At 42.2% G+C, this 12,497-nt stretch overlaps 1 protein-coding gene across 1 annotated transcript in view; it reads left to right on the top strand.

Annotated features, from left to right (window-relative positions):
- lin52 (lin-52 DREAM MuvB core complex component) overlaps window positions 1–12,497 on the top strand; it is a 44,425-nt gene that overhangs the window by 6,192 nt on the left and 25,736 nt on the right. Inside the window, exons 2-5 of the mRNA XM_084310173.1 lie at window positions 2,769–2,843; window positions 2,939–2,976; window positions 3,119–3,185; window positions 9,528–9,611. Coding sequence (XP_084166299.1) covers window positions 2,769–2,843; window positions 2,939–2,976; window positions 3,119–3,185; window positions 9,528–9,611 — 264 coding nt within the window. The remainder of the gene's footprint in view (window positions 1–2,768; window positions 2,844–2,938; window positions 2,977–3,118; window positions 3,186–9,527; window positions 9,612–12,497) is intronic.

Below are 12,497 nucleotides of genomic sequence, written 5' to 3'. Positions count from 1 at the left end.
GGCAGAGCAAAAGCTCTTATTTGCCAGATTTACAGTTAATTTACATGTTAAAGAGAGACTGATTGTATGTTTATAGAGAGACATTTATAAAAACAATTTAATAGTTACAATTGATATAATTGAATAGTTCAGCCTGCATTTGTTAGATGTGAATGGATACACTGGTTTTGTAAAACCACTGGCTGGCTGCTCTAATGCTGTGAGCATCATAGACTGTTGTTTTACCATACTTGATGGTACAGAAGCTGAAGCACTAGTTTAACAATTTACGTTATGTGCAGAGAAACAAGTTAAAAACGATTTATGCACTTTCAATAAAGCGTTTAAAAAAAACGGTTGGGGGAACGACGACGACTTCGTAACCTAGTTACTTTCAAAGTAACTAAGTTACTCTGATAATCAAGTAATCAGTAAAGTAACTTGGATTACTTTTTAAAGGAGTAATCAATAATCAGTAATCGGATTACTTTTACAAGTAATCTGTGGCATCACCTCGTGTATCGGAGGGGACACGTGATGCAAGGCTTCTATCCTCCCTACAACCGGCCAGTGGGGGGCATATGCGAGCAACGTTCAAGACAGGGGAGGGGAGAATTGGTACAGCGGGTAATTGGGATGGGAGGAAAATAGAAAAAGTGGATGATAAAAAAAAGAAGTGGGTCGATGGCGAAAAATTGGTCGGGTTTCGGCATTTAGCTTTAATCCAAAGTGATTTACAGTTGTGTCCAACAAAGCCAGCAAAGGGATACACTCCCAGCAGCCAGCAATGCTCTTCGCCTAACATGACCAAACTTGAGTGCTTAACAAGCATACACAGTCTCTCTCATTATATAGTGTCTCTGAGTCTGAAGCATAGACAACAGGCCCGTTTCACAGCAGCCATTTTGACCTGTCATCACAAGGTAAACACAGGTGTAATTAATCACTTTAATTATGGTCCTGTTTAGGTTCTGTTTGATCGATTGATGAATCAAAATGAGAAACAAATCATATAGAATCTAATTGTGACCTTAAAATGGAAAGTCAAATTGCTATCAAGAGCATGAATGCATTTTGACGTGAAAAGTGCACATTGCAGTGAAAAGAAGAGCCACTAGATGGCAGAAGTGTAGTTTATAACAACAGCTTGAGTTTCCTCATTTGCAAAAAGCCACCAGGGTCAGAATTCTCTTCTTTTTTTCCTGGCAGTGTGATTTACTTTTTTTTTGATCCACTTTTTCTCCCATTTTTCTATATTTTCTCCCATCCCAATTTCGTATCATCCAATTCAACCCTCCCCTGTCACGAACGCTGTTTCTTGCCTCCCACAAGCCGGCTGCAATGTGGACTAAGTCATACATAGCACAAGTCCCCTCCGGTACTTGAGGTAACAGCAGTCGCATCTTTTCACCTGCGCAGCTCGATCTCTCAGTGTCGAGGAGTAACGCGTGGGAGGCTCACGCTGCCCCCGACACTTCCTGATTCTACTGCGCAGGCGCACCAACCGACTTGTAGGAGTCGCTTGTTCACAACGTTCGATCCCCACCCTTCAGTTTTCCCTCCCCGTAATACGGCCAATGTGTATTACTGCGGACGACCAGCTAAACTGAAAACAATGTGGAGAGCTGGATTCGAACACGCGAATCCTAGCGTCTCCACACTGGTGGCGAGTGCCTTGCCCACTACACCACCTAGCCGCCCCTGGCAGTGTGATTTACAAAGTTTAAGGTCCAATCCCAATTCCCTTCCCTTGGCCCTACCCCTCGTTTTGGAGTTTTTGAGTGGGTACTGGGTAGTGGCCCTTCAAAACAAAGCTACAGCGGAAATACAGTCGTAATCATCTTTGGAACGGTGTGAGATAGAAAAAAAGCGATTCAGTGTATTTCCTCAAAGGGAAACCGAAACCTTTACTGAAATCCATTTGGAGGGCTAGAGGATCACTTTCCCCTAGACCCACAAAATAATCAGTACACCCTACAGCCTACACTATGCATCCATTCCACACACAAAACAGAGGGATAGGGCCAAGCCGGCCCAAGCGGTAGGGCCAAGACTTGGGATCAAAAATCAAATAGAATTGTGACCGTTAAATCGAAAGTCAAATCGAATCGTGGATTTGGAGATTTGTGACATTTAGTCCTGTTTCATTTAGGCGTGTCACAGCCATTCTAGTGTTACAGCATGTATAATACCAGGGCCCTGGCCTAGTTAAGGTGCATACCTACCATGTAGTAAATAATCGTAATGTCCTGGGTTCAATTCCAGTTCTTGACTTATGTGGTATATTGTCCCCCTACTCTCTCCCCCACAATTCCAGTTTGCACCATAAAAAGACATGCATGCTAGGTAAATCCTGCCATTGCCCTTCACCAAGGTACTGGCATTACAACCGGAGCTGGTCCCAGTTGTGGCTGCCCACTGCTCCAGAAATAGTTAGGATGGGTCAAATGCAGAGGATGAATTTCCCCAATTGGATTAATAAAAGTCCACCCACGTTCATTTCATGTGGCAATGTTTACTAATACAGTAGCTGGCAGGAAATAAACAGGGGCCAAAGCTGCTCCCCTGCAATGAAGTAGTAATGGAATTATTCTGAGAATGATTCTATTGACTATTCCCCACCTCTATTCAGGCCTTTTCCTGAATCCTGATTAAGAAAAGAAACGTTCATCCATTCTTCATAACTCTCATTAGAATCTGTGGAAACAGAGGAGTGAATAGATAACATATTGGCCTGTTTGATACTTGAGAATAATGCATGATTATCATAGCCTGTTTGTCTATGACAGGTGATGACTTTGAGTCCTCTCTTCTGAGTTTTGAGAAGCTGGATCGAGCATCACCGGACCTATGGCCAGAACAATGTAAGTCTGCAGTTTGTGCTCTCCAAATTTGTCAAATGATTTGCATGGAAGTGTTTTTTCGACGAGTCAAATTGAACCTGCGATCTCTCATGCAGTGCCGGGAGTGGCGGAGTTTGCAGCGTCTTATAAAAATGTGAGTGAGATTCATCAGGGTAACTAGTATAAGTTAGAGAGATACTAGAAATACGATCTACATATTATCAGATTTAGGCTACCAAAATTCTAAGAAAAGCCACAATATATTATTTTAACATTGTTTGTGTCTTGCATCATAGCCTATCACTAACTCTCCGCCCAAGTGGATGGCTGAGCTGGAGAGTGAGGACATCGAGATGTTGAAAGGTAAAGTATCAACAGGTTTATAGGTGATTGGAAGGGTGTGTGCACGGTCAGAGGAGGACTGTGTGACTGAGGGAGCGATTCAGCAAACACACGGACGCACATACCCACATATGAACCCATAGAGGCCTTTCACGCACTGTTTGTGTAGTTCTCTTTCGTCCAGCATGGCTGCCTGTAACATAGCAACCATTGATTTATACATGGCAGTGGAAGAGACAACGGTTGCTATGTGCAAAACAACAGTTGATATGTGAGAAATATACAGTATCAACAAAAACGTAAGCATTTGGTGTCGTATTACTGTATCTTGTAAACAACTCACAGTTGAACAGTAATATTGTGCTTTTCCAGTGTTTTACCTACTCTACCACTGCACAGAAATTTATTCTGAAAGTGGTTACTAATGGTTATAGGCAGCCATACCAGGAGACAGAACTACACAACATTCCATGCGAGGCCTGCCCTCTATTGAGTGCATTGCTTATAGAGGTGCCTCATACTGATTCACTTCATACACACTGCCCACTTCTACCCTCTTTATTTCCAGTACCTGAACTAATATGTCCTTTTCTAGACACAGTGTCACATGCTCATAGATTGATTGATTTTTATTTATCTCGAACCAACACACATAACTATCACAACAAATTGATAAAAGCAAAAACAATATACATACATAAACATACATACATATATCTACATACACACATACATACAAACACATATACGTATAATGTAACGGAGGTCCGTGAGTATATCCACAGTCACGATGGACTTCAAGTTTTGTGAAGTGACTGTGGCACGTAGCGGTACTGCAAGTAAACTCATCCACCCTTAAGCATGCAGACACGTTACCAAGAAGTGAATTCACCTCTTGGTATAGTGGTCTGCGATGTCGCCCGCGGTGCGGCCGACCCGGGTTTGGAACTCACTCGGGGCATCGAAGTTTAACACACACAACGCAGAGATGGCAAATTGGCAATACGAGCCCGGCTACATATACACACATACACACAAACACACTGACACATACAAATAAAAAGAAACTAAAACATAGAATTTGGTTCGAGAAGGGGCAGAAAGAAGCAGTGCTTATCTAGTCCTGCCCCTTCCTTACATCACACAATTTACAGATTCTTGCTCTCTATCTATAATAGGAAGTTGAAAGACTAAATCGACAGCGTCCTTGTTCACTAGAAGCGGTGAATAAACTACAGCCCACGAGGCATTCCCAAAAGATTGTTTCTTCCAAACATGCCATTTTAAATTGAGGGTTTGTTCTAAGCGTGGTCACTGAGCTAGAGGAAAGAGACAACATTTACATTCAAATCTTTATGTTAGGATTTTATATACAATAAGATAAATGTTATATTTAACTGAAACTGTCCTCTACCTCCATGTCAGGGCTCTACGCTAACCTTTTTCCCAAGGAGCACATGTGCTCCTAAATGAAAAAATGTAGGAGCACACAAAGAAATTTAGGAGCACCCAAAAATATTTAGGAGCACAGTGAAAATATTTCAAGTAACAGAGTTTATTTTTTATTTTTTTTTAAATAAATGTGTATTTGTACTGTGCGTGCATGTGCAAACGGGAACGGGACACACATCTGTGCAATAGCACATACCACCAAAGTCACTGGCCCACTGTGTGCGTGTGTGTGTGTGTATCTGCGTGTGCAAACGGGAATGGGACACAGACATTTTAACTATTAATTAAGTGATTAATGCCTACTGTGGCAAAGTTGTAGCCAACAACTAGGCCTAATAAGAAAGGCAGTGACATTGAACAAAAAGGAGACACTGGCATTACCACCAGGGCCATCAGTAGAGGGGGGAGCTAGTGTTGCTCTTCTAGAAAAATTATCCTTTCAGGGTTGCCTATTGAAATACTGTACACCTCCAGTATGAGGTTTGAGTTTGCATGTCAGGTAGACCATTGATTGACAGTCGATTCTGACAATTACGTCACACCGCTTGCACTCTGGCCGTCCGGCGCTGCAGCTGGACCCTATTGCCCACCTCTGCGTGTTGATAACGCTAGCCAAGTTAGCTGTACACACATACACAGTGGGCCAGTTACTTTGGTGTAGGGGTGTAACAATGCATCGCAATGCATCGATCCTAAGGGGAAATTCAACTGCATCGATTTGAAAATCTTAGAATCGATTATCGCAATTTTAATGTGTACACATTATGTTATTGTCATGTCCGTTACAGCCAACACAACGACATACGCTACTGCATCAACGTTATGATTAACAAAGCAAGGCATTCGTTTTGTTGCATTAACGTTATATTACTATTGCTATCGATACATCTAGGTGTTCTCAAATCTATTGCTATTGGTAAGACTAGAATATTACATTAACTTAGACAAGCTGGATGTAGCCAATTACTTAAACACTTTCTTCACAAACATAGCCACAACACTGGTAAACAAACTACCCTCCCACTCAGGGCAGTATGGGGTAGAACACATAGTAGCATACTACAAGAACCTAGGCGTCCACAAAGACGACTTCAAACTGGAAATGGTAACTACAGATGAGGTACTCAAAAAACTGAGCGCCCTCCAACCGAACAAGGCCACTGGCCATGACAACATCCCCTCCAAATTCCTCAGAGACTTAGCAGCAGCCATCACCCCAGTCATCACACACATAATAAACCTCTCCATAAAACAGGGACACGTCCCCAAGGACTTCAAAATTGCGAGAGTAACACCCCTGCACAAAAAGGGCAGCAAATTAGACCCGGGCAACTACCGCCCTGTTTCTATCCTTACATCCATCTCGAAAGTCATGGAAAAAATAGTATACGAACAGATCGAAAAGTACCTCGTGGAAAAAAATCTAATCTACGAATTCCAATCTGGCTTCAGAACATCCCACTCCACTGACACATGCCTTCTCTATTTGAACGACCACATCAAACAAGAGGTGGACGCGGGCAAATACTGCGACATGGTTATGCTGGACCTACAAAAGGCCTTCGACACTGTCAATCACACCATTCTGATTGACAAACTAAAAGCAATTGGTTTTGATAGTCTATCAGTGAGCTGGATACAATCCTACCTGGAGGGGAGGCGTGAATATTAAAGGCAACCAACTTGTGTTCAGCCTTTCGTTCAGCGTTTCTCTGATAGGCCACTTGACCGTGCGGCAGGCAGCGGCCGTCTTCCGTTGTAGAATTGTTTACATCAGGGTGAACGCTATTGTATTCGCAAATATAAGAGCCAGCAATACGCAGCTCCAGTTAACCTAATTTATACCGTAATGAATCATTAAAAAAATATACCGTTAACTGGAATATGTTGTTTCTTTACACATATGTTGGGATTATGTAATTGGTTTGTCATGACAAAACAATAAAAATCGCTACTTTACATCCGGGTGAATGCTGTTAGTAACGCTGCCACCACCCACTTCAATGACAGAGCTCTCATATTTGCGAATGCATAAACTATATCTTAAATTATGGCTATGTGTCTAATATGGCTGTCGCGAAGTCATTGATAAGCGACAGCCATATTAGACACATAGCCATAATTTAAGATATAGTTTATGCATTCGCAAAATATGAGAGCTCTGTCATTGAAGGGCTTCTACAACGGAGCACGGCCGCTGCTGCTGCTGGAGCTGGACCGAGTCAAGCCGGCGGCGGCGCACGGAAGCCGGGGACAAACCACCGCGCCGCCCCGCTGGCGCTTCAGCAGCCTCCACAGATGTACAGTGACGAGTGAATCTGGTAGTTGGTTTATGACGTTAAAAACGCGAAATAATAACATTACAGCGTACAGTTCCACACTGATGTACAGTGACACCCAGAGTTTCTAGTTACAGTAGTGACGCGTGAATCGAGATAGTCCTAACAGTGTTTATTATTAAGAGTCAGATAGTCCTAACAGTGTTTATAGTCCTAACAGTGTTTATTAGTAAGAGTCAGATAGTCCTAACAGTGTTTATTATTAAGAGTCAGATAGTCCTAACAGTGTTTATTATTAAGAGTCCTAACAGTGTTTATTATTAATTAACGTCATAAACCAACTACCAGATTTATTTTGCACCAGGGAACTTGAAGGTTCCTGCCGCGATCGCGGGAAAAGGGGGCGGGCTAGCGGCGTGGGGTCGTGGCCAATCAGAGAAAAGCTGAACACAAGTTGGTTGCCTTTAATATTCACGCGGAGGGGAGAGAACAGATGGTGGAGGTAAACGGTACCCTATCCCCCCCCCCTCACAGTGAGCTGTGGTGTTCCACAAGGAAGCATACTAGGACTGCTACTATTCCTAATTTATGCAAATGACATGTCGTCAGCTTGTGACTGCAACTTGTTCCTGTTTGCGGACGACTCAGCCCTGCTGGTCTCTGACAAGAACAAGTTACAGGTTGAAAAAGCCCTCAGCTCGGAACTAGGCAAAATCTGCATATGGCTCGCCGACAACAAACTATCATTACACATGGGCAAAACAGAGTCCATTCTCTTCGGTTCAAATAACAAACTCAGCAAGACCGACGGCTTCTCGGTTACAGTGGGTGACAATATTGTCACAAGGAAAGATGAAATTACCTACCTGGGTTCCATCCTAGAGGCTAATCTTTCCTGTGACAAAATGGCATCCAATGTAATAAAAAAAAGTCAACCAACGAACTCGATTCTTGTACCGGATCTCCTCCCTGGTAAACAAGAATACCCTGAAGACTCTAGCAGGAGCACTCATTCAAGGGTACTACGACTATGCTTGCACCTCATGGTACCAAAGCACCTCAAAGGCACTAAAAAACAAATTACAAACATCTCAAAACAAGCTAGTCAGACTACTGCTTGACCTGACTCCTAGAACCCACCTCACCCCTGCCCACTTTGACAACCTAGGATGGCTTAGAGTAGACGACAGAGTACAGCAACTTGCAATGGGCCTGGTCTACAAGATACACTACGTGACCAAGGTACCCATGTACATGTCAAAATACTTCCCAAAGGTCAGTGAATACCACAATCACAACACCAGAGGGAGCTCCACAAATCATGTTAAACCCAGATTCGGCTCAAACAAGGGACTAAACACGTTTCGCAATTATGCCACATCAATGTGGAACGCCCTACCCAAAGCTGTAAAGGAATGTGAATCACTACCCACTTTCAAAAACACTCTCAAAAAACACCTACGGGAGACTGCAATTCGAAACTGGCCCCTACAAATGTCCTAACCCAGTTGTACAGTAAATGACCAAGTATGGCTTTGTCAGTATTCCAATGTACAGTGTCCCCCCCCCCACCTCCAATGTACAGCCCCCACCCAACCCCACCCCACCCACCCAACCTCCTCCAATGTACAGTTTCTACGTCAAATGTATATACACTCTTTTTCTGGACACTTTTGTATCACAAACAGTACTGTATTTGCAAATCTGATATGTCATAAATGTATAGATGTAGCAGTACTGTCATGTATGTCATATGTTATGATGAATTGAAAATGGGGGACCCTGATGTAAACAAGACGAAAGTCTTTCTCTGGTCTGCATCCCCTTAACAATTGTATGTATTGAGCTGTACTGTACTGTACCCATTCTGCAATCTGTTAATAAACTTTTCAATCAATCAATCAATCAATCAATGTTACTTGTGTCTCAGAAAACGCTTGCATATCACAATGGCGGACTCTCAGGAAGTAAAAGAGAAAATGAGAGCTTCCGATTGGTAATTTCCTTTTTTTTTTTTTTTTTTTAACCAGTCACGTCACTCTACTGTGATTGGACCGTTGGCTTGAGTGCAATGTGGGACTTGTAGTTTTTGAACGATTATAGCGGAGAAAAAAGCACGATTGAGGCTGTAATCTTGAGTCGCATACCGTGCGAGTAATTGATTTTTCCGTTTCGCACATACCGTACATATTTCTAGGGGCATATGCGAGCAATATGGTCGCACTGTAGAGCCCTGCATGTAGTCTATAGACCTTTGCTGTTGCTCCTGTCATGGCATAATATCTTTACGTTGTGTTGTGTTGTGTTGTATTCATGTATTGTTGTATTGTGCTGTGCTATGTTATTCTATGTCCTTGAGCAAGACACTTAACCCCTAATTGCTCCCGATGAGCAGGTTGGCACCTTGCATGGTGTGAATGTGTGAGTGAATGCGTGAGTGAATGGGTAAAATATGAGTAACAAATTGTAAAGCGCGTTGGATAAAAACGCTATATAAAAAAGCAGCCATTCTATGTTATGCTGTGTGTTGTGCTGTGTTGTGTTGAGCTGTGTTGTGTTGTGTTGTGTTATTCTCTCGTCTTGTTATATTATAGCATGAAGTTCAGTCATGGCTCCTGTCATCCCTCCACAGAACTGGGGAGTCTGACGACAGCTAACCTGATGGAGAAGGTGAAAGGACTACAGAACCTGGCCTACCAGCTGGGGTTAGAAGAGTGTAAGTACACGAGCAACCAGGTTGAATGTACATGACCCTGACCCATAACATTGTGATATACTACCATTTGTCAAGGCATGTATATAGAGTCAAACTTAACTTTACATTTTTTATATTAGCATTCTTCATTGAAACCAATTGAATGAATGATCATTGCATTTATATAGCGCTCTTCTAGACGCTCAAAGTGCTTTACAATGTAGGGTGGAAATGGCCTCCTTCACCACCAATTGACACAGTTAGCTGCAAGCTAGCTGGTTAGTCGGTCATTCCTTAATTCACCACTAGATGATGCTACTTTTCTTGCTACCAAACTTATGTCAACTGCTGCTTTAACAGTTACCTATTATATTTACCACTATTGTGAAAGCCTCCCAACAGGCTGATTCAATTCAGACCTATGTTTACTTATTTTACTAAATGTAATGCCTAAAAATGATAATTATGTAGTTTGGAAACAACTGTACATTGGTGTGAAATAATGTAGATAAGCTGGATAAAAAGGCTTTCAAGTTGACTGAGGTCCTGATCATTTCATAGACGTCGGACAATCTCATTAAAGTGGAAATGCTACTGGAAGAGGCCAAACGGAAAAGCATTCTAGCTTGTTATGGATGCAGCATTTAGTCTATAATCTATTGCAATTTTCCCACTGCCTCCATTTTCATAATCCCGGTGGAGTGTGGATTAGAGAGATGTAGCTAAATGCTCTTACTTTCCCTAAGAGAGAAATGGGTACTTAGTTTACCAAGGCAAATACATGCAGCCAACAATGTAGAATCGGGGTATAGGCAATCTTTTGCTGGGCTATACTCCACACCATACAATGATTTACTGTATGTTATAATGTCCTCGCAACTATATAATGAACGGTTGATTTTTGTTCAATTGGAACTCAGCATTAGCCTATTTTAGCACAACATTAGCCTATAGCCTAGTGAATGCATAGCTTGCATTGGTCCTGCATTGTCTCTGCCTATTATTCAGTAAATTGGTTGAAAACTAAGTGGAAATCAGACATGAATGTGACGTCTATTTCACTCAGAGAAGGTGAGTGTCGCCTACATCCCTGTTCTTCAAAGACAACACTGTAATCTTGTATAGTAGAGGCAAGGCGGCCTTCGCCACCATTTAGAAATTGGAGAGTTTTAGTAGAGAGATTTTGGATGTTAGTGGTGTTAGAGAGGGGTTGAGATGAGAGCCTTACTGAGAGCTCTCTGCTTGTTTGTAAAACTCCACAGAGACGGGATGATTAAAGTAGGCTCGTTCAGGAGCGGATTACGCCAAACATAATTCGTCAAGGCTTTGCCTTGCTTGATAAAAAAATTGGGAGATGCATAACTGGTTACTTTGCAGTTATTCATGCAAAGCACAACAGTGTAGGCAAGGGGGATGACTATACAACTTGAAAAGAAATGCTTTGCTGCAATGGAATGATGTAAATCAGACATGCCCAAATACCCACATAATACAGGAACTCTGAAAACCCAGATTAGTGTAATTGTATATAGCCTGCTGTAAATGAATTATTCGATCTACTTATTCTAGGATCATATTTACAGGTCAGTAACTGGTCTGTCTGCTGATCGGATCCTGTCTGATTCAGGATGCATCTTATTGACATTTGGATTCTGAATAATGTTAAAGGGGCACTTCAACAAATACAATGCTGATTTATTTTGCGCATAATCTCACATACATCCAAAAACTTGAATCCGTTTTGCACACATTCATTTAGTTTGACCGTTATTGAGAGTAAATCACTTTGAATATGGCCACCAGTGATGTCATCTGGGACATTGAATCTTTGTGTTGTGTTAATCACAGCTCCATGCAATGATGTAGATGAAAAAATATAGGGACTGCTATCTTATAATTTAATTGAGCTGTAATTAAGAAAACACAAGGATTCCTCCATCACATCACCGGTGGCCATATTCAAACAAATTTACTCTCAATAACTGTCAAACTAAATGAATGTGTGCAAAACTGATTAAAGTTTTTGGATGTGTGTGAGATTATGTGCAAAATAAATCAGCATTGTTTTTTTTGGTGAAGCGCCCCTTTAAATTTGAATCTAGTCATCTAGCATCAAATTTAAAGGGGCGCTTCACAAAAAAAACCAATGCTGATTTATTTTGCACATAATCTCACACACATCCAAAAACTCAGGTTTATTAATCTCATTAATCCATCTCCACTTTATTAAAGAAGCATAGCAAGACCACTGCTATTAGATTCAAGGTCCTTTCTGTTGGCAGCTTAAATATTTACAATCCATCTCTGTGTTGGAATGGAAAAGGAGTCTGGCCTAAGAAGGCATCCATTGAAGGTCCTAACATGCTTGTGTTCATTACATTTACATAGCCCACTATGTACGAGATAGTTGTGTTGAAAAAGTGTTCTCTCTCTCTCTCTCTCTCTGCCCTCCCTGCGCCCTGACAAGCGTGCAAGCTGGCTGGTATAAAGATGTTAGCTGTCACACGGGGAGGGCTGCAGGCTTTGCAACCATGTCATGTACCTCGAGATGACGGGACACAATGATGGTTATTATTGGTCTCGGAGCGGCCCTGTAATGGGTGCCTGTTTAATGCGCTCCTGGTTTAATTTTCTCCTTTTCCCGGCTGTCAGGGGAGGCCTTGTAAATCTCAGCTACTTTTTCATCATGTTTGTGTGCTCTTCAGTGCCCGTAAACGAGCCGGCGCGGAGCGAGGGGCAGGGGACAGGATTTACTGCCCCTCCCCCTTCAACATGTGGACCGTTAAAGAGGGAGCCGGTTAATGGGAAGAGCACAATCAAGCAGTGAGAAAACTCAGCCACCCTGCCGTAGGGAGGAAGCAGATCTGGACTCCCATCTCATACCCTCTGGAGCGGGTCGGCCATAAA

Source organism: Notolepis coatsorum (genome assembly GCF_963971535.1).
Source record: "Notolepis coatsorum genome assembly, chromosome: 3".
In the NCBI taxonomy this organism is placed as follows: domain Eukaryota; kingdom Metazoa; phylum Chordata; class Actinopteri; order Aulopiformes; family Paralepididae; genus Notolepis; species Notolepis coatsorum.
This window is presented reverse-complemented; position numbering and strand designations above follow the sequence as displayed.